The following is a 21566-nucleotide window of genomic DNA, read 5'->3' as shown; positions in this document are numbered from 1 at the left end:
GACCCATAATTATGTGTTAACAAACTGCACCGAGATCCTCACACATAGACCTGTTAGTGATAAACATCTGACCAAGTCTGGGACTAAGTCTGGATCCAGCTGCCCCCAGAAGAAGTTAAGGGAGTCCATTCTGAACCTTTGACTCAAAGAAAGGAAGGGCCTTCCTCATTGGTTTCCCTGATCCCTGTGCAAATCACTCCAACCTAATCATGACTCAATCTCTCTCTATACCTGTGTAAATAATTTCTTCCAATCTCTGTGTAATCCCTCCGGTCCAATTCCAAGCCCTACATATCCCTTCCATATAGTAAGTAACATAGTGAACTTTGCCATTGAACTCTGATAAGTTTTACTTTTATAAATCTATATTAAATTAACCTTTTGCCTAATATCTTTGTCGGTGATTCTTTAAGCTACCTTAAGACCTTCCACTCCCACTTCTGACACAGATGAATGACCAGATTTTTTACTTGGACACATCAAGTTTTTTCTTGGAGAAAGTTTAAACTGGAGCCATGCAAGCTTAAATTTAAAGGCAGTTACAGTATTATGAAGGTCTAGACTCTTTTGTTTAACAGTGTAGACAACATATCCATACTGAAAAATGTGTGCGAGTCATTTTAAGCAAAAAACTATGACTTAACTCATAAGATATCAGTGTCCCTCACTACAACAGGTCCCAGGTGACAACAAAGCCTGAGATCATATTTATACCATCATGCATTAAAACCTCAATTACAAAAACAAAACAAAAAACAAAACACAGACAAAACCTCTCAAACAGCAAAAAATCTAAAAATATGTCTCATTTGTCTAAGGCATTTAGAGTTATAAAAAGCACTATATTTTCCATGTTAGATATTCAGGATATTACTAAATGAAAACAAACAATAAAACAAACAACTACGAATAATTTGTATCCATAATGTCTGTAAAAGAATGACTGTGCTCAGGACAACTGAGATAGCTAATTAGTTTTATACTTAAGGAATAGGAAAACCAGTCTCAATAAAACACTTGAAACATACAGTCTGTTTTCCCATGGGGTTTAATTCTTTAGCATAAACTTGGCTGTTTAGGAGGGTTTGTTTGTTTATTTTTAGGTGATATAGGTCTACAACAAAGATAGATTTCTCATTTTTCTAGGGAATCAGCCTGCTCTCAAGATGGTGTCACATCATGTTCAAGCTTAGGAAGTTAAGTTCTGCATCAGTAACAAAGTTTTGGTAACACTAGACATACTTTCCCAGTCATAGGAGATTACTATAATGGTCTTTAATGTTTTTAAAATGCGTCTATAAAAATATTATTGAGTTATATCTGAAAAGTCTCATTCCTTTAATTAAAATTTCTTTCAACCAACAGCATAAGAATTTCCCTTGTGGTGGGGGATGTTAGGTAAAAGCACTAGAGGGCTCTGACCTTGACCTTAAATATTTTGAAGTTACCATGCAGTCTAAGATCTGGCATTTTATATTGGATGAAAAGGTGACAGTGACACAAATGTCAAACAAGAAAAGGCCAATTCTGTGTGGAAACTATCTTTATGATTGTCCAGCAGAGATTCCTTTCAGATCTAGGCACAGAGACCATGGTGGCAGTGAGACCTAGCAGTGTGAGAAGACTCTAAGTATAAACTCCTCCTTGAGGAGCAGAGAGCAGAAAAGAAAGTTAATGATTAAAATTCACTTCCTTTCCTCAGTAGTTCAAATTCTGCTGAGCATTCCTGTAGAAACAGCTTATGAATGGACCATTTTCAATGAACAGTTCTTTGGAGCTTTTTCAAAGTACAGACTTTAAACAACTCACACCTCTTCAAATTAGGTCAAATCTAAATTGAACGACATTGAATCAGATCAGTCCAACAGTGGACATGTCCAGCAGCTTAGGAGAATTTATAAGAAAATTCTACAAGGTGTAATTATGGAACAATTTTCTGATAAAGCCATTTTCTTCTTAAACCCATCAGGTATTTATTTTCTTACACACCAAAGTGTGTATATTTGCTTCCCTTACAAAACTTTATTATTAATACACTGTGGATATCCTTAGCAGGCAATCTTGTCAGACATCTTGAGCTCAAGAAAGCTGTGTAATATTTTATAGCTTCTTCTAAATCTGCATAAAATAAATTGTTCCCATACTTCCTGACAGCACCAAGAACATTGCATAATTTATACTATTTGCTTATGATGCAACAAGACATTCAGATGATGGTTAATACAAGTACCTGAACAGTGAGGGAGAGTCCCACTCCAGTGACTATCTTCTTGGCACTCTCTAGTAGAATTTCCTATGAGCCTTCGACCCGCTGTGCAAGAATAGTGAATTATGGAGCCATATGTAAATTTGTCTCCTGAAAGAACTGCATTGGCAGGTACCCCTGGATGTCCACAAGAAATAGCTAACAGAAGAGAGAGCACAATATTATAAGGTGTTTGCACAGAACTAGCCTACTACAACCTTTAAATTTCAGGCTGGTTCCACACAACATAAACTTCTTCCTGGATTTCAACTCCTTCATATATTCAGGTTTGCTGTTGCTCTAGATCTAGATGACTTACTGGTCAATTGTAGGATTAAACCTAAAACTACATGTAAAACTAACCCATCCATTTTAGCCTTTCCCTGAAAATACACAGAGCTCTTTCCTCATTCATTTCCATTAACTGTCCTTTCCTACAACTAATACACATTATTTCCATTTACACAATCACAGAATCGTCACAGGTGGAAAAGACCTGAGAGATGACTGAGCCCAGCTGTTCACCTAGGAGAAAAACAAACAAACAAACAAACAAACAAATACCAAAAAACCCAACCAAAATGCTCACCATGCCCAACACACTATAGCATGTCCTATAGGGCCACAGCTCGTTCCAGTGCCTGACTACTCTTCCAGTAAAGAAATTTTTTTAATATCTAGTCAAAACCTCCTCTGATGCCTCTTCAGGTCATTTCCTCTAGTCCTATTGTCATTCACTTGGGAGAAGAGGCCAATGCCCACCTCATTACAACTTCTTTTCAGGTAGTTGTAGAGAGCAATGAGGTCTCCTCTCAGCCTCCTCTAAAGTAAACAATCCCAGTTCCTCAGAGGACTTGTTCTCTGTTACCCAACTTGTTTAGGTTGGGTAAGAAGAAACTAATAATGTTTAAATGTGCTGATACATTACACATATTATAATGGTAAGTAGTAGTACTTTATTGTATCTATAAAATAACTACGTGCAGCATAGGCAGTAAAGAGAAACTAAATAAACCACAAAATATATATTTTTGCAATATATGGCACTGTGTTGCATTAAAGTGAGAATGAAGAAAATATATTACTGATATTTTTTTAAATTATTAGTCATATTTATGCTTAATGTGTACATTTTGTCTGAGAAGTATTTCAGATAAACAGTTTTGGAATAGAGTAACTTGCAAACAAGCAGTTCAGATTTTTTATATGAGGAAAACCAAGTCATCCTAAGGTGAACTAGAAATCATATTCTAAATGCTTTTTGTGTAAAACCTAGGCCATCCAGTAAAAAACAAAACAAAAAAGCCCACAAAAAACCTCCAACAAAAAAAAGAAAATAAATTTTACATAACTTTAGTAAACAGTAACACAATATAAGCAAGTAACATTTAAGTGGAACACTTGAGGAGCTTTATGAGTTACTGGAATCAACTGATTGATTGACTGATTGATTGGTCAATTATATTTTCAGAAAAAAAAAATTAAAAAGACTGCTGTTATTCTGATGACTATTACTCCTGACAGACATGAAAATTATTTATATTATGTCCCATGATAAAAACAAACTTATTGCACAATGGGTTTCTGCAAAATGACACAGTCCCAACCACCACTCTTTTACTGCTATGTTTCTCTTGCTTTCCTTGGGATGTCTTAAACATTCATTATGAAATGGTAAAACAAATCAGGACACTGACCTGGCTGAACAGTACTCCCACAGGGAAAAAAACCAAACCCACAAAACAGTCTGTAGTATTCAGCCAGGTCAGTTACCCTAATAAGCTTGCTTAAGTATATGCAAATGCTAATCTTTAACACAATTCTGGAAAGGGTGGCAGCGGATGACCAGAGTTTTTTGGGAGAAAATACATGTAGGTCTCCTTAGTATAGCTGTACAAGCATTTGTAGTAAGTAGAATGCATAATTTTCCCAGTTTATGAAAAAGAAACAAAGCATCAACTTTTAAGCAATTACAGTTCAACCTCTAACATTCTGTAATTCTTTGTGATTCTGTGATTTGTGGGTATCGCTTTGCATATAAGAGCAGTATGTTTCTATATTTTTTCACTCTTGAACTAGATTTGGTGGTAAATATTGTGTCTGGCTCAAATTTTATCTCACCTGCCTCTGCAAGCACTCTGCCCAATTACCAAAAGCAGGTTTTAAGAAATAAATTATCACTGATAACCTTTGAAAATTACATCTCTCTCACAGCACTTGAAAAGACTCTGAGTGACTTAATCTGTGAATAGATAAAGAGATCTTTCTCAAAGAAAGAGCTCTATTCATTTAATTGAGTTCTTCTTAGGACAAAGAATGTTAAATTTGTCCTGGTGATGTTTAGGATTCAGATAGCATTTCAGTCCATCAGCAGCAAATAAGCAGCAGCTAATCCAGTCACTGACTGAGAAATGTAGGCACCTCCCAGGCTCATTAAAAAGCTCCCATGGTCTCAGTCCCCTCCTGTTTTGTTCCCCTCAGTCCCCTCCTGTCCCCTCCACCTTCAACTTTCCTCAAACTCTGCCTAAAACCATAAACTGTAAACACTAGCAAACTTCCAAAATGTGAAAAGATGGGCAACAATTCTAGGGGATTTAGATTCCCCATTCTCTCACTAACCTAGTGACTAACATTTATTGATGTGATTGGCATACAGATAAAAATTCATAAATCGTTTAAGTAAACAATCATCTATTCAATCTATACTGGAAATGCTTTAAAATAATATGCAAATTAAATTATACTTTCATTTAATTTTTTATTTCCTATAACTGCATTGTAATTCAGAAATATAACATCAGAAAATTAATAGTGATAAGAGAATAAAAATATCTCGATGCAAATGAAAGTCAGCCAAACTGTTATTTTCTAGAGAACTGAAGTTCATTGAATTGTTTATAGGAAACTCTAGAAGATTTCCTCCCTCTCGGAGGAAAAAAGTGATGGAGAAGTATGAAGTGATGTTATGAAAGAAACGCTTGAACAAAATTTACCTACACAATATTTCATAGCTTTGTTCTCACATAACCAGTTCAATATGTCTGAAAAAAAAAATATTCTGAGATAGACATTTATGGTCTTAGCCTATCAATCTAAATTCTAGCGTGCAAATAATTATTTTAGATTTCCTTAGATGTTTTCTGCTACCTAAAAAATACACCAAAAGGGAAAATTAATCTTAACTCTCTGGCACTTGAAATAATAGCTGCACCATTCCCTCTAAACCTTTTTTTATTATGACAGGTTGCACGACATCTTGTCTTAATGCTTTCTTACTGAGCTGTACAATTTGCAATACGTTGATCCTAAAGTCTTCTTGTTCCTCAATAGATGGCTAAACTTTTTTTTGTCTACCATGACAAAAGTCTTGCACCACTTTAATGTTAATCCAACTGAACGAATACTTACACAAACACTTTGGTAGTGATCTATCCCATAAGCCATTAGCTTTGCAGGTCAAAGCAGATGAGCCCAACAGATAAAAGCCCTTCTTGCAATGGTATGCCACACTTGTTCCATATTTGAAACTTTCAGGGTAATTCTGCTGTCCATGCCGAATAGCATTTTCCACAAAGCCAGGATCAGAGCAGTTCACCACTGTAAGACAAACAGTATTCATCACTGATGTGTAATACCAATGTCAAAAATAAATTTTAACAGTGATTTTTTAAAATTATTTTTGAAATTATTACTTGACTAGCAGCTCATGACTGTGGTCCATTTGATAGCCATTGTGGTTTTTATTTGACTTAAATATAACATATGTTGACTCCTAAATCTCTATATCTTACTGCTTTGAAAATAATACTGTGATCTTACTCCAGTTCTCATAATACTCTTGGACATACAAGTGGTTCAATGATAAAAGGGAAATTGGTGGCATTTTTTTATCTGTTTCTTGGTAGCCTTCATTTGGCCTTGCCTGTAATTTTTATGTGAAGGAAACCAAATTAAAATAAAAGCAGTATCAATTTTAAACAACACTTCAACACTTTCTCTTTTCATTTCCTGTAATGAGAAAAAATGCTTTCAACAGTAACAAGAACATTTTCTGCTATTAATGTGTAGAACAGAAAAAGGAAGATTGTGAAAAGCAAATTTTGATAGTGGAGGAGTGAGTGTAAGCAATAACAAGCATGAATTAATTTTTCAGATAGCATTTAAAACCCTTAAAAAATTATGGATTTTGTCATGACTGTTTAGTATTTATTTAAGGTATATCCACCCTCTCCAATCCTTTGTTTTATACCCTGCAGTGAAAATGATGAAGTGTCAGCAGAAGATAATGATAGGACAGTGAGGTCTCCATTGCAATCTCCCATTTTTTCAGTCTATTCATCTGAAAGCTGTCTGAAAAGTTATAAAAGCCTCCTCTATCCCTCCCCTGTCTTCTCTCTAAATATAATGGTATAAATAAAAGAAAAAGACTTAGAATATTATATAGTATTATAAATTACAGCTCATCAAACAATGACAGGAATCTACCTTTCAACTATATCACCTAGTTCAAATTAATTTTCATGAAAAATAATCAGTGGAGAAGAAAGTCAATTAGCATTACAATTTTAGAAGCGAGACAGTCACTAATGCACAGTTTTTTACTGTTCAACCATATTTTTTTCAAAAGGTTAACTTTTATCATATGTATAATTTGAATTTTCTGATTGGCTAATATACTGGAACAAGTCAGCCTTTGCAAAAGTTTATCATTTAAATAATATTTCATTCAATCAGCTAAAAATGTTTTAAAATTGGGTCCAGTCTTGTTCAACATGTTCATCAATGGCCTGGACGAAGGGACAGAGTGCATCCTCAGCAAGCCTTATGATGATGCAAAACTGGAAGGAGTAGCTGGTAACACCAGAAGGCTGTGCTGCCATTCAGTGAGACCTGGACAGGCTGCAGTGATGGGCAGAGAGGAATCTCATGAAGTTCAACAGGGGCAAGTGTAGGACCCTGCACCTTGGGAGGAATAACCCCACCCACTAGTACAGGTTAGGGGTTGAATTGCTGGAGTGCAGCTCTGCAGAGAAGGACCTGGGAGTCCTGGCGGACAAAGAGTGACCATGAGCCAGCAATGTGCCTGTGTTGCCAAGAAGGCCAGTGGCATTAAAAGAGTCTGGTCCAAAGGTTGAGGGAGGTCATCCTTCCTCTCTACTCTGCCCTTGAGAGGACACAATTGAAGTACTGTATGTTCTGAGTCTCCCAGTTCAAGAAAGACAAAGAATTACTGGGGAGGGTCCAGCAGAAGGCTGAAAAGATGATTGGGGCACTGGACCATCTCTCTTACAAAGAAAATCTGAAAGAACTGGGCCTATTTAGGTTGGAGAATAGAAGACTGAGGTCATAAGTGCTTGTAAATATCTAAAAGACTGGTGTAAAGAGGATGGGGCAAGACTCTTCTCGGTGTCCAGTGACAGGTCAAGAAGCAACAGACACTGGAACTGGAACATAAAAAATTCCATCTGAACATGAGGAAAAACTTTGCTGTGAGGGTGACGGAGCACTAGAACAGACTGACCAGAGAGTCTGTGGAGTCTCTGTCTCTGCAGATACTCAAAACTCACCTGGACACCATTCTGTGCAACCTGCTCTAGGTGAACACGATTTAGCAGAAATAAATGAGCTCCAGAGGTCCCTTCCAACAGCTACCCTTCTGTGATTCCGTGATTCCAAAGGTCTATTTCTTTAACCATAATCCTGAGTGCTTATTTTATTTCCAGATCAAAGTGATAAATGGTTTTATTTAAAAATAAATAGTGAAATACTGTGCAGAAAGAATACTATAAAACTAAAAAGCAGCAAAATAAACAGAGGAACAACATTTTATAATTTGTTTGAAAGAAAGAATTAAAACTACTTTTCCACTCTAATTTACAGAAAATCATTGCTATTAGATTGAGATATACAGTGGCTTAGTTGAAAGAGAACATCGAAACTATCTGGACAAATTCTTCCAATTTTAATATCAGAATATTCTGTTGAAATAGAAATCTGAAGCCTATTGCAAAAAAATCTCACATTTATTGAGGGGTTTTGACATTTATGAACATAATTACTTTCAAAAACTCTTTCCATCATATAGATTATTCAACTCTTTCCCTAGGTTTAATTTTTAACAGGCATTCACAACAGTTGTCCTTTTTTTTTTTTTTTTTACTACAGTTAAGGTTTTTAAAATAAACCAAAACAAAATATAACTTCTTAAATCTAAAACTTTGGTTTAATAGGTGAGCCTGCTAAGTTAGCTTCTTAAAAGCCAGTATTAGAAGTTAAGAAAAAAGTGCTGTGTTTCATGAAGATATGCTGCCCTAAAGCTACCGAAAAGCAATTCTAACTGAATTACCTTCGAATCAAAATAGAGAATAGAAAAACCTAATTCTCCATGCAGACCAGAAATATGGAATATTGAAAGAATGAATTACAGTTCCAAAGTATCAACTTGCCTATGTGATAGTGTTCTCATTCTTGTACCAGTAGGATCTGTTTAGCCAACTCAGTGATGAATGAAATGAAGAATACTCATTGCAATAGAATGCATAACAAAGTTCTTGCTTCATCCATGAAGTCTGATCAAATGATTATGCAAGGGAATACTATCCCTGAAGCTAAAAAGTAAACAAAATTATGTCTGCAGTACCATGCAACATCAGCTACAGATTTTTAAATATATATACATGAGTGTGTTGTTGCTAAGAGGGACTGCAGTAAGGAGTACTTTAGAAAAGAATTTGAGTTGGCCAGCATACAAAACTAAGTCAGTAGTTTCCCTGATTGCCTTTCACCCTGGGGATTCAGTTGTAAATCATGGTGGGAGTAGAGGGAGATTGCTTTCCCTCAATGACAGCTGTCAAGGGTTACAGGGGAAATGAATTCTGGCATTCTCAATTTAGTCTGCTGAGAAAAGCAGGAGAATACTCTAAGTCTGCCCTGATGACTTCAGAAACTCTCACTGAGTAGATTCAAACCATTGATGAAAAAGAAGTGAAAAGACCATGTCAGAATCCTTTAGGCAGTTTTCTGTTAAAAAGCTGAATCATCATCAAAACATACATCATTCACAGTATTTAATTTCTTTTTCTCAGACTCACTCTTTTTTCTCCAATTTCACTGACAGAAATGTTGTTAAGATTCTTTTTTAAAATTTCATATCTGATAAACAGGGTTTTTAAACTTCTTTATTTGAAAAGTATTGTACAAATGTTGGTATCTAGAACATGTATAGGGACTGGCACTCAGGATGAATAAGTAGAGAAATCACTCTGACTTTATGACAAATTCTACAGAAAAGTTCAGTGCAAAGTCAGCAATGCATGATGATAACTTCCCAGTGAAGTGAAAATAAACCAAAACCCCATAAAAGCCCAACCCAAACCAAAACTACTCAACTTAAACTCTGCTTTGCAAAAGTCTCATATGCATATGAGCCTGATTTTTAACTTTTTTTTTTTCATGGGATTCAGTTAGAGAATGATTTTATCATAGAAATCTTGGCCATGTAGACTATAAAACTAAAGCATTTCCTTATGAAGCACAATGTTTTGTGTTTTTACATATATTATTAAAAATCTATCCAGAAACTAAGGTACTAACATGTTTCTGATGAACCCAGACCAAGGAAATTTTCACTGTAATTAATGATGTATAAATATTGCTGGAAATAATGAACATTAACACTTATATTTTCCAAATAATCTCAATATAATCAAGACCTTAACAAAGGTTAATATATGCAATAAAGTATATAATTCACATTTTTTTTTCTGAAAAGCTAAGACATATAGCACTTTTAATAGCATTCCAAAATACTTGCCATTGGTATAAACATGCCAAATATTCGTTCTTTATTAAAAAAAAATTAAGTATTACTTAAATTTTCGATTTTCTGCCAGAGCTAACTAGTTAACTCTACACTAAAAAAAAGACAAACTCCAAAAAGTTAAAGTATGTTTAAACATTTATGCTAAATTTAAGTAAAACTATGTTAAAAGAAATTCCATTAACTTGCAGTTATATTTTTAAGCTTTAAACTGAGTTGCCTCCATGTTACAAAAACTCATGTCTCTTAGATACATATAAAATCTCTTCTTATTATTCCATCTACAGCATGAACTCAGGTGCCACACTAGCATTTAGACCAGAAAGATAAATTGTTTAATTGACATAGATCTTTAAATGCATTGTCTATAGATAAATTAATTTGTGGGCATCCATGTACAAGTGGTACCAACACAAATAACTTTTGGCATAATAATATCAGGTCATGTAAAATCTTTCCCTTTAGATTTTTCTTAATCATAGCATTGTTTTTCATATGTGAGAGGAACTGCATTCATTTGCCCCAAGGATGTCTGTGCTACCTCAAGAATTCTTTGCCTGATAGCCAGGCAGGTCCCTCTAGAGAGTGGGGCAATAATTTTCAAGGCCTGTGTCATCTCTGCCAGTTTCAGGTAAATATCTCAAACACTGTATGGCATCTCGACTCCCTATTTAGGAAACTTAGTCAAGCACTAATTATCTTTTTCAAGGATGTAAACATGTTATTGACATAAGCAGATAAAGTATATCTAATATGCAAAGCATATAAAAGTCTCAAAGCCTCTGACTCTGGTAAAATGAAATCTAACAAAAACAAAATTTTCACAGAGTATATGAATCCTTGATACCACCATAGACAGAAAACTGCTTAAATTTAGAGCTGCTTCATTTTTGGGTGAGTAGAACTGATCAACAGTCTCAGTCTCTCCCACCCTTCTATCAGATGCCATCAGAAAGCTTCATTTTTCTTGTCAGTGAAGGAGTGGAACATATTGCCATTGGATCACATGATACACCCACTAAAAAACACAACAAAACTGACAGTTCCTTGTAGATATCAGATTCTTGATCAGACAAAAAGTCTAATTTCTAATTAAAAATCTATCAGTAATAAGATAAAGAAAGGAAAACCTTTCAAGTCAGAAATTCAGTACAAATCCAGGATATATGAACAAAGACAGATCTGAATTCCTTATTGCTAGCAAACAGCCTGTACTTCCTGATAAAGACAAGAGAATGTGAGCTAGCTCAAACCTCTGCAGCTTTGCCAAACGGATCTTCACAGTTTTGGTTTTAAAAGCAGAAAAGCCCTTAAATCTCATTTATAAGATATAACATATTCTGAAGGAACAGTAGCAAAGGCTATTCATTTTTCCTGACATAGGTTATGAACTTGATACTGCTTTAAGAACTGGTAGCAACTTATAGGACACTTTATACAATGTAAAGCAAACCAAAGCAAAAAAATTTCCTTCTTCCGAATTCTTGCAATCTAGAAAATGTGGTTAAGTGTGGTGTCCAATGCAGCAGTTTTTACTTCAAGCATGATATATTCACCTGCAGTGCAAACAGGAGTGTAGGGTTTCCTTAAGATCATTTGAATCAGTTCTCATTAGGGTGACTAAAAGTTGTTTTGAAAAGTAGAGAATGATTCCAAAGGTAAAAAAAAAAAAAAAAAAAAAAAAAAATCAGTACAAAACTGCTAAAGAACACAAATCCATACTGCATCCATTTTGTTTTAGGGTATGGCGTAGCACACTCAGGCTGCACCAAGTCCCTCTCAGGAAGGCTCATTAAAGAGAACAGAGATTTTATACCATTTGATTCCAGTATAAAGGAAAGTAAATTGACTACTTGAAATGTTCTCCATCAAATAAAGGCAAAGATAGAGTGAATGTGGAGATAAATTTGGGTGACCTCAACATTCCAGAAAAGACTACCACTAACTCATTAAGAAAAAAAAAAAAAAAAAAAAAAATAAAAGAGGCAGAGATTTGAAAACATATACTGTTTCCACTTTAAGTCACAAAGTAATGCCATTTTTTTTCAGTTGTGAAAGAGAGAAACAGTAGGAACATGAGTTTTTCCAAAACATAGGTTTTTTGACAATTATGTTATCTCAGAAGAGAGATCCAAAATCCAATATTAAAAAATGTGGCCATTTTAAGGGAGTAAATGTGGCCATTTTAAGGGAGTAAATGTGGCCATTTTTAACTTGATGCCTGAAAACAGTTTGTCAGAATAGATTAAATAACTATTAAATTATCCAAATAATTAAATTCTGGAGTAGGGGGAAACACCATTGTAAAGCAATTCAGTGCTTTCAGTACATTTAGTATACACATACATACTTAGCTTGTTTCCTAGAAGGTTTTATCATATATGATCTCCTGTGTGCACTGCTTTTTTTTTTTTTCAAGGAAAAACCTTGTATAATTTCTTAGGTAAATTTCCTGCCAGTAACTTAACTAGTTAACTGAGTATTGGTACAATGGATAGAGGCAATGTATTATTGCAAAAGAGTGCCTGAAAAACTGCCCAGCTTTGTTTTCTAAAAATATCAAGGTTTCCCATGCATATATAATAGCTCAGTTTCATTAAAATAAAATCCAGTAAAATAAAAATAAAGTAGTCTTCTGCAATAGCTTTGAGCAGTTACCTAGATTTTGTAGTAAAGGCATGTAGCATCTCAGTGAAAAAGAGAAGCCAGCTTCATTATTGACTCAAGTGAACTCAGAGAAGGCTTGAAAGAAAGGTCATACATAAAATCTCTGTTGAATTAAATGATACAGGTTTGCCAGGAACATCAATCTCTTCCCAGCAGTATACTTAAGGAGCTGAAAGATTTACTTTCTTTGTACACTAATTCATAAGTTATCAGTATAATGAACTTTAAAACAAATGTTCTTCACTCATAGGATAAAAGTAATTTTAGAAGGAAAGGAATATGCCACAAGTGCTATTACGTGCCTTAGGAAAGTTCTAATAACAATCTCTAGTCAGTTGAAACTATACAGATTCCTCCTTTCATGCAAGCAATATCAAATTACAAATTTAAAAGCTTAATTAACATAAAAACATGCTACAGCAATTTTCACAGCATATGGTCCAAAACTACGGTACATGCTGAAATACAGATCTTAAATCGTGTTTTGAATTCTGCTCCCAGTGAAACAATGCAAATCTAAGTATGCTGTGAAGTTATTAGCAGCTTACAGCTGAGAAGACTCCTTTGCCCAGACATAAGAAGTAGAATTAAATGAGGTAGATGCATGCAGAGAAGTGTTCTCAGGGAACATGCCTGGTGCTACGGAGGTTTGAACCAGACTGCTCTGTACTGCTCTTTTCACTCTTGAAAATATACCATAAGTTTTTGTTTCACACTGAATTCTCAAACTCATTGCTAAGTATGGCTTTGTCCAGTCAGGTTTTTGAATATCTGTAAGAATGGAGACCCCACAGTGTCTCAAGGGAATCTGTTTTACCATCCTCACAGTTAAAGAAGCTTTTTCTAGTTGTGCTCTTTGCATACTGTCCTTTCAGTGGGCACCACTGACAAGTCTGTCTGTCTTTTTTTAAACCCTCCCTTAGACAAGCATTCATAAGATTCCCCAGAGCTTTCTCTTTTCTAAGCTAAACAACTCCTAGCCACAGTAGAGTCCATGAGGAAAGTTTTTGTTTCTGTGGAAATATACTTAGGAAAGGGCAGAAAACACCACACCGAAGAGATCACAAAAAAACAGTGTGGAAAAAAAAAAAACAGAAGGAACACCAAGGTTAGAAGATAAGATGGTACATGTGGATCCTCTACAGCCAGTGCTCAACACCTCTGTAACAGTCTGACCAAGTCTCTTTTTCTCCCACTAATGCAAGCATGTTGCATTAAATCAAGGTTATGAGGGTCAGTTTTGGTGCCTTACTTCTTGTACATCTTCATTTTTGTATGTCTCAGACAAGAGCAGAAGTGGTGACATTGGAGTAATGCTTACAGTTTTAGTTGTATTTTAAGCTAAATTTTTGGTGATACACAAGACAGAAAAGAATCAATCTCCTTTTAACTTGAGATTATGTTCTTCCAGACCGTATGCTAATAAACATTACAGTGTAAAACCACAAAAAATTATTAATTCCTTACACTGCTATTTCAAGCTGTAATTATATAAATACATCTCACATTGATTTTAATAAAATCTACATCTTTATTGATTACAGTTCCTAAATAACTCTGTAATACAGACCTACATCAAGGCAACAGACAAGTAGCAGTTGACAAGATTAGGTGGATCCTCACAGTTCATGATGCAAGAGATACAAGACAGTCACCGAAAAATACCTATTGTTACAGAGAAAGAAATACTAATTGAAGGGAAGAACTAACTGAAGAAGAACTGAGTGAAAGGCAAAAGCCCATCTTAACACCACCTGCATGAGAATGGACAAAACTGTTGGTGCTCAACTGAGACAACTCCAGGCTGCCCCATTCTGGCAGGAGTTTTCCATTCTGAAGTGAAACAATTTTGGCAGAGTTGCATCTATAATACTCATTATTTTCAGAAAACCAACATCCCTAAATAAGATCTAAACCCATGAATTGCCTGAATCAAACTCAAATTCATGCAATGAATTACAAAGGAAAATGGAAGTAGAAAGGTGACACAGCTGAAATAATGTTTGAGTAACAGTAAGGCTCCTAATTCTTATGCTCTTATTTTTGAAATCTTCTTAATATTGCATTGCCCTACCTCAATTTTTTTCCTCTCTCTTTCACTTGTTTTCCTTTTAATAAATGTACTCTAGTTCAACATAAATAGCTGAGTAACTCAGCTCATAAATGGGGCTGAACTTCAGAAAAACTATGCAGTCTCTGCCTCTGAAAGTCAAATAGACTCACACTGAATCTACAGGATAGGTGAATTAGTGTGTATTTTCAACAAGTAAAACCTTTCTTAGATGCCTCACATAGGTGACAGAGATTCACTACTCTACCGTAGAGTATGAAAGGGAAAAAAGAATACATGAACCTAAATAGAAACAATTTCCTAATTCCTTTCTCCAATCCAATAATTATACTTCTATACTACTTATTTGAATAAATTCTGAGGGTAGTTACTGACAGAATTTTCATATCTGTATTGTTTTAATGAGAATGAAAGGTCTAATTCCACACACACTGAGCTTGAAATTGCATCAGCTATCTACGAAAGAATATGATGAGCTAATAACTAAAGATTATCATTATTCTTTGGAGCAACCATTGTAATACAATATGATTTTTAATAAAACAACAGGTGGAGATAATAAAGCTCCCAATAGCTGAAGTTTGCTTCTTACTATATGAATTTTAGTCCCAAGTTTAGTGCCCTTAGCACAACTTTGTTGACTGAAATGTCCTTTCCTGCCTCCAGCTTCCGGCTGCCTTCCTGCCTTTCCTGCTTCCCTTTCTTCACCCGGCATCCTGGAAGGATCCCGTCTGTTCGTCTGCCCATTAAACACAAGTTACATTTCTGGGGGAATTATTTTATCTGCTTATTATTAACCCACTTTTCAACAAGCTTTCTGCTATCCTGCAATAATAACCAAAGGATGAAAAAAAAAATTTTTTTTTAAAAGTGCCCATAAGTGGAATAAATAACAATAGGGTAACTTGAAACACTTGTTTCTCTATTAGTCTTAATCACATTACTGCTATATTGATAAAAAAATGATAAGGACAGAATGAAATCTGAGAACTTTGGGTTGTGTTTTAAAAAGGTTTCTTTTTGTCCTTTCCTAATATTTACATTTAATACACAGGCTTCTTCTTTGCTTCGTTCTCATCTCTCAAAAAAAGGGTATACTGCTTACTAATCATAGAATCATAGAATTGGCTGGATTGGAGGGACCTCAGAGATCATCAAGTCCAACCCTTGATCCACTACCGCTGCAGTTACCAGCCCATGGCACTGAGTGCCACATCCAGTCTCTTTTTAAATATCTCCAGGGATGGAGAATCCACTACTTCCCGGGGCAGCCCATTCCAATGCCTGATCACCCTCTCAGTAAACAAATTCTTTCTAATGTCCAACCTAAGCCTCCCCCGGCACAACTTAAGACCATGCCCTCTTGTCTTGCTGAGAGTTGCCTGGGAAAAGAGACCAACCCCCACCTGGCTACACCCTCCTTTCAGGGAGTTGTTGAGGAGTGATGAGGTCTCCCCTGAGCCGCTTCTTCTTCAAGCTGAACAGCCCCAGCTCCCTCGGCCTCTCTTCATAGGGCCTGTGCTCGAGTCCCTTCACCAGCCTAGTTGCCCTCCTTTGGACCTGCTCCAGGACCTTGATATCCTTCCTAAACTGAGGGGCCCAGAACCGGACACAGTACTCAAGGTGCGGCCTCACCAGCGCTGAGTACAGGGGCAGAATCACTTCCTTGGACCTGCTGGCCACGCTGTTCCTGATACAGGCCAGAATGCCATTGGCCTTCTTGGCTACCTGGGCACACTGCTGGCTTGTGTTCAGCTTCCTGTCAATCCAAACTCCAAGGTCCCTCTCTGTCTGGCTGCTCTCCAGCCACTCTGTGCCCAGCCTGTAGCGCTGCATGGGGTTGTTGTGGCCAAAGTGTGGGACCCAGCACTTGGCCTTGTTGAACCTCATTCCAATACAGTCCAGATACATCTTTGCAAAATACCCAATCACAATTAAATATTACTATATATATTTTTCCTTATATTTTTTACTATATAATCATTTTTCTGTATTTTGAAGGCAGTGCAAAGGATCATGCCTGAAATAAGTCATTAGCTGAGAACTTATAAGAAAGTTTCTTACCTCTGCAGTTGGGTAAAGGGCTACTCCACTGCCCATTGCTTCGGCACTGTGCTCGAGAAGCTCCCTGAAGTAAATACCCAGTGTTGCAGGTAAAATTTACAACATCATTCAGATTGAACTCACTGCCATTAGTCATTCCATGAGCTGGATTCCCAGGATGTCCACATGTAATGGCTGTTAAAAGAAAAATAGGCAGGGTAGCATCACACTTAATAGTACTCTTCCCTGGAATCACAGGTTGGCGTTCTTTTGGCATTTTTTACATGTATACAAGAAATTTAAGAAAAAATAGAATATATTTATTCAGATTCCTCACTGCCAGGAGACAAATCTAAAATGTTCAGTTGTAGTATAAAAAATGTATATATATGCATTTTGACACCCATCTGATACGCATTATATCTTAAAAAATGTACAGAGTTCACAGTATTTCCTAGTCATGCAAATAAAATACACATTTTTTCCTTCCAATCTTCAAAATGTAGCAAGGTCAGCCAAACTGAATTTGATGTACTGCTTCAGAGCATTCTAGAATTCTGAGGAATTCCTGTCCTTGAACTGCTTTGCTAAAGTAGTCATTCTTTTCAACAGTTTTTCTTATGGCAAAAGAGAAATAATTGTTGGAAGTAAATCTTTCCCTTTATGTGCATAGTGTGTGCTGATTGTGCCTAAATGACACTTAGAAAATACACTTACTGTGGTTAAGCTCTAGCTTTCCACATAAGATATTAAAACAATATAGAAAACTAATGAAAAGTTGACCATATAAAATTAATATATATATATACACAGACAACTTTCAACATTTTGCTGGTGTTGTTTATCACCCTCAAGTATCCTATAAACAGGACATTTTTTGCTTTATTACTTTCTGGTTGTTGGTTTTGTTTCTAGTTGGAGAGGCAAATGAAAAATAATTTAAATATATTTCTTTTTATTTTATCATTGAGTTCTCCTGTAAAAGAGTATTTTCAACAGCACCTTATCTTTGGGAATTAAATAGGACATTTTTCTACATACAGAAGTGTACATAGCCCTTAAATTGTATAAATAAAACTACTTAAACCACTTAAATCCTTTCTGCATTGTCACATTGCAGCATTTGAAGATGAAACCCTAAATATCAGATTAAAATCTTACTGTAAAAACAAGTATATCCTAACCCATTTACTGCATTTTGAACTGTTACAAATTATCAAGTTTCAATTAATAAAGCAATTTGCAGGGCCATACTAAATCAGTTAACATAATTCTTATATAAAAATATATTTAAAAAAAATGTGATTAACCTAAACTTTCTCCAGTTTTCTGAACTAATTATATGTCATAGTTCTCAACAACATGTAATCTAGATCTTTTGTAAAAATTCTGATAATGGAGAATAATTACATTCAGTTGCCCTTTCCAATAAAAGCATTCCCTAGTCAGTCAGTACTTTAAACCTCATTACTTTTGACAGGGTGTTGTATAATCCCTTGGTGGGTATTGATTTCAGACATGCCAAAAGCAATGTCTGAGATCTTTAGTTTCTGTAAGGTCTTACCAAAAAACATTTTCCTTCAATATTACCAAGATATCAAGCCACTTAATGTAATATAACTCTCAAACATATGCTGCAGTCTTTAACACAGTATCTTTCTTAGACCCTGGAGATTTCCAGAAAATATGTAACCAAAAAGAAACAATGGCATTACTGATAGTATTTGAACACGAGAAAAATCCAGTCTGATGACCCCGTTATAATAAGAAGCCAATGTTTCGGTCACCATTATTGTAGCATAGAATTTTAGTAAAGAAGGTTACTCTCCTGATTTTTGTTGTGCTGTTCCCCAAAAGGAACGAATCAGACATCTCCACATCTCATGTTAATTCTCAATAACCAGAAAGTAAAAAGATATTTCAGAAAAATATTTCAGAAAATACTTGGCTAAAATATGATCCATGTGATTATTCAATAAAGAGACAGGAAAGTATCAAAAGTTGTGCAAAATTTCTTTCAAAGTAAAATAAAAACCAAATAGACCTTCAGTAAAAAATGTCACAAAATGTAGACCAGCTTGTGGTAAATATTCAGGGGCAGAGCCTGTACCTTCCCTATGGTACCTATGACACATTTCTAGTTCCTGATCCACATTCCTCAGTTCAAAGACCATTTCAGTATCACATTAGAGAGCACATTTCTATCATTGGTAAAGAGTATGTTTTCACTTTTCCTCTCAGAAATAACAGAGGCATTCTTATGTGATATTTTAACAAGCAAATAGATCAGTCAACAAAAGTAAGAAAATCACCTGAAGTTTGGAAGTTGACTAGCAGAAGTCAACAATATATACTTATGAGCAAAATAAAACCATGTCATAATGCAAGATATTAGGCAACCTATAATCAGAGAAACTGTAGCATCTCACCTCTCCTCAGCTTTGCCCCTTTCTTTTAAATGGATTTTATTCACTGCACAGTAAAATTAGTCCACCAAAAAGTAATAAATGTAGCTAGTGGCATTTCTCCTTTGATGAACATAAATCACTTGAAGATATAAATAGGATTTTAAAAGGACAATGACATTTGGAAGATATATCCTGCAGCTGTATACAGGTATGAATTTTCATATTACTATTAAAAAAGACAATATTGAAACATTTTGAAATCTAGTGACCCATCAGTAATGTATTTTCTCAGAAACAAGTCAAAGGTAACTACCACAGATTGAACAGAGAAGCTGATCATCTCAGTAGCAATCTTAGGGTAGAGAATAATATTTTTGTCTGAACTGCAGACATCTTAAAATATTACAGAATTAAAATTGATTTAAAAAGCTCCATTGAATAAAAAAACCTGTATAAAAATGGGCAGCCTTATTAAAATTGAAAAAGAATAATAAAATCAATTACACAATAAAGCAGCAAAATAAAAAGCACAGAAATCAAACCTGACTGATTAAATGGCTGATGGTTCAGAAAACCTGCCATGCAAATGAGAAAAAGATTTAAGAATTCTAGTAATTAATTAGAGATTTTCAAAAGCAGATTAATTAAGAAGAAAAAAAAAATCCTACTAAAGGTTATAAAAAAGTTGACTTTTTTTTGTAACAGACGTGGTAAAATCCAATACCATGCCTGGGTTTGCACTGGTAAATATAAGGAGGCAGAAAAACTGGCAGTCACCATAAAAACTGTACAGATGAACAGTACTCCAGCTTTACCCAAAAAAAAAAATGGAAACACACGAAGGGATTTCAGTATTCCTGGTGAAAAACTAGGGTATAGGCTCAGTATACCCACACTGGACATAGGAATTACGCCTAGGGAAAGAGACAGATCAAGTTACACAGTTGCAGCCAGCTGTTCAACCCACTTCAATGCCTCTGTCATTCTGTTTCTGAAAAAACAGAAACTGGAAATTACTGGATATAGCTATATATAGTCTGTGCTAGGTTAGAAACGGGATTAAATTTTCATAACGAGCCTTATAATTGAAAATAAGTCCCCCCAAAATTTGATCTGAACCTTTGAAGACTTTTGAATCCACTAATTGTAATGTTCAATTATGTTTAAAATAGTAATAATCCAGTGAAAAATTAATACTTACGGACACAAACAGGAGTTTGTCCAGACCACTTGTGATCCTGTAGGCAAATTCTGACAGATGTACCAACAAGTCGGAAGCCAGGATTACACTGGTAGACTACGGTGTCACGGTAACTGAAACCATCTCCACTAATATGACCATTTACAATTGGATCCGGAGAACCACAGTGACCAGCTAAAGTAAGAGAAAAACCCAACAAAAACATATTCTCTCAGACCTTGCCAACATTTACAAGACTACTGATTGAGGAGAAAAAAAATCATCCTTCCTTTCAATAAAGAATATACTAGAGTCAAATATTGCACTGTAGAGAACAAGTTCTGAGGTGTAAAAAATACTTATGATATTCCCTCTACTTTTTAGTAGTGATATTCATATAGTTCTAACCTTCATAGGTATCATTTCTGTGGATTCTGTTGCAGAAAGGGCAAATTTGTCAGAAGACAAATGTAACTTGCAAATATCTCAAATTACAAATAATTTAGTTTTATTACTAGAAAACTGACAATTGTAGCATGGGTATTTCTTCCCCTTTGTCTTTATTCCTTATTCCTTAAAGAATTGTGAACTAAAAGGCTTTTAACTCTTGAGATGATACTATTATTTCATCGTAGAGTTCTGATTTCTATTATTACTGATTTGCCTTTGACTTTTCCAGTAGACTTCTAGTAATAAAATAAACAAGGTTGGGACCATTGTCTGACAGAGTCTCACTATCACAGAACACTCTACATATATAAAATGAAAATTCCTCCTGCCCTCCCACCTGCTAGCAAGCTGCCTACCAGAATCAGTACTGGTTTAAGCTAATTTGAACCATTCTTGGAAACTGTCTGGGAGAATCTTAGCCAAAAACATGTCCAGATGTTATTACAATGGTTTAACGGCATATTTAACATATCAAGTTTCATGCCTGTTTGCACTTCCTGGTATGTTGTCTTATTAGAACTTAACTCCTCTTATTACACATATCAAGCAAATAACTAATTTCTCAGAAGTATCTCAGATATTTATATACAGACAAATTGAAATAAAACCATCAAAAAACTAAGAAAACCAAACAAAACCACAACTAATTTTTTACAAAATAAAGAAAACAATTTCTGTGTGAT

General features: G+C 35.2%; 1 protein-coding gene across 1 annotated transcript in view; it reads right to left on the bottom strand.

Moving 5' to 3' along the window:
• The window catches only part of CSMD1 (CUB and Sushi multiple domains 1), a 956173-nt gene that overhangs the window by 29414 nt on the left and 905193 nt on the right, over positions 1-21566 (bottom strand). The window contains exons 53-56 of the mRNA XM_071741767.1: positions 20455-20628; positions 16867-17040; positions 5654-5842; positions 2231-2404 (exon numbers count right to left, since the gene is read on the bottom strand). Of these exons, the coding sequence (XP_071597868.1) occupies positions 2231-2404; positions 5654-5842; positions 16867-17040; positions 20455-20628 (711 nt within the window). The remainder of the gene's footprint in view (positions 1-2230; positions 2405-5653; positions 5843-16866; positions 17041-20454; positions 20629-21566) is intronic.

This window comes from Heliangelus exortis, chromosome 3 (assembly GCF_036169615.1).
Source record: "Heliangelus exortis chromosome 3, bHelExo1.hap1, whole genome shotgun sequence".
NCBI classification, from domain to species: Eukaryota; Metazoa; Chordata; class Aves; order Apodiformes; family Trochilidae; genus Heliangelus; species Heliangelus exortis.
This window is presented reverse-complemented; position numbering and strand designations above follow the sequence as displayed.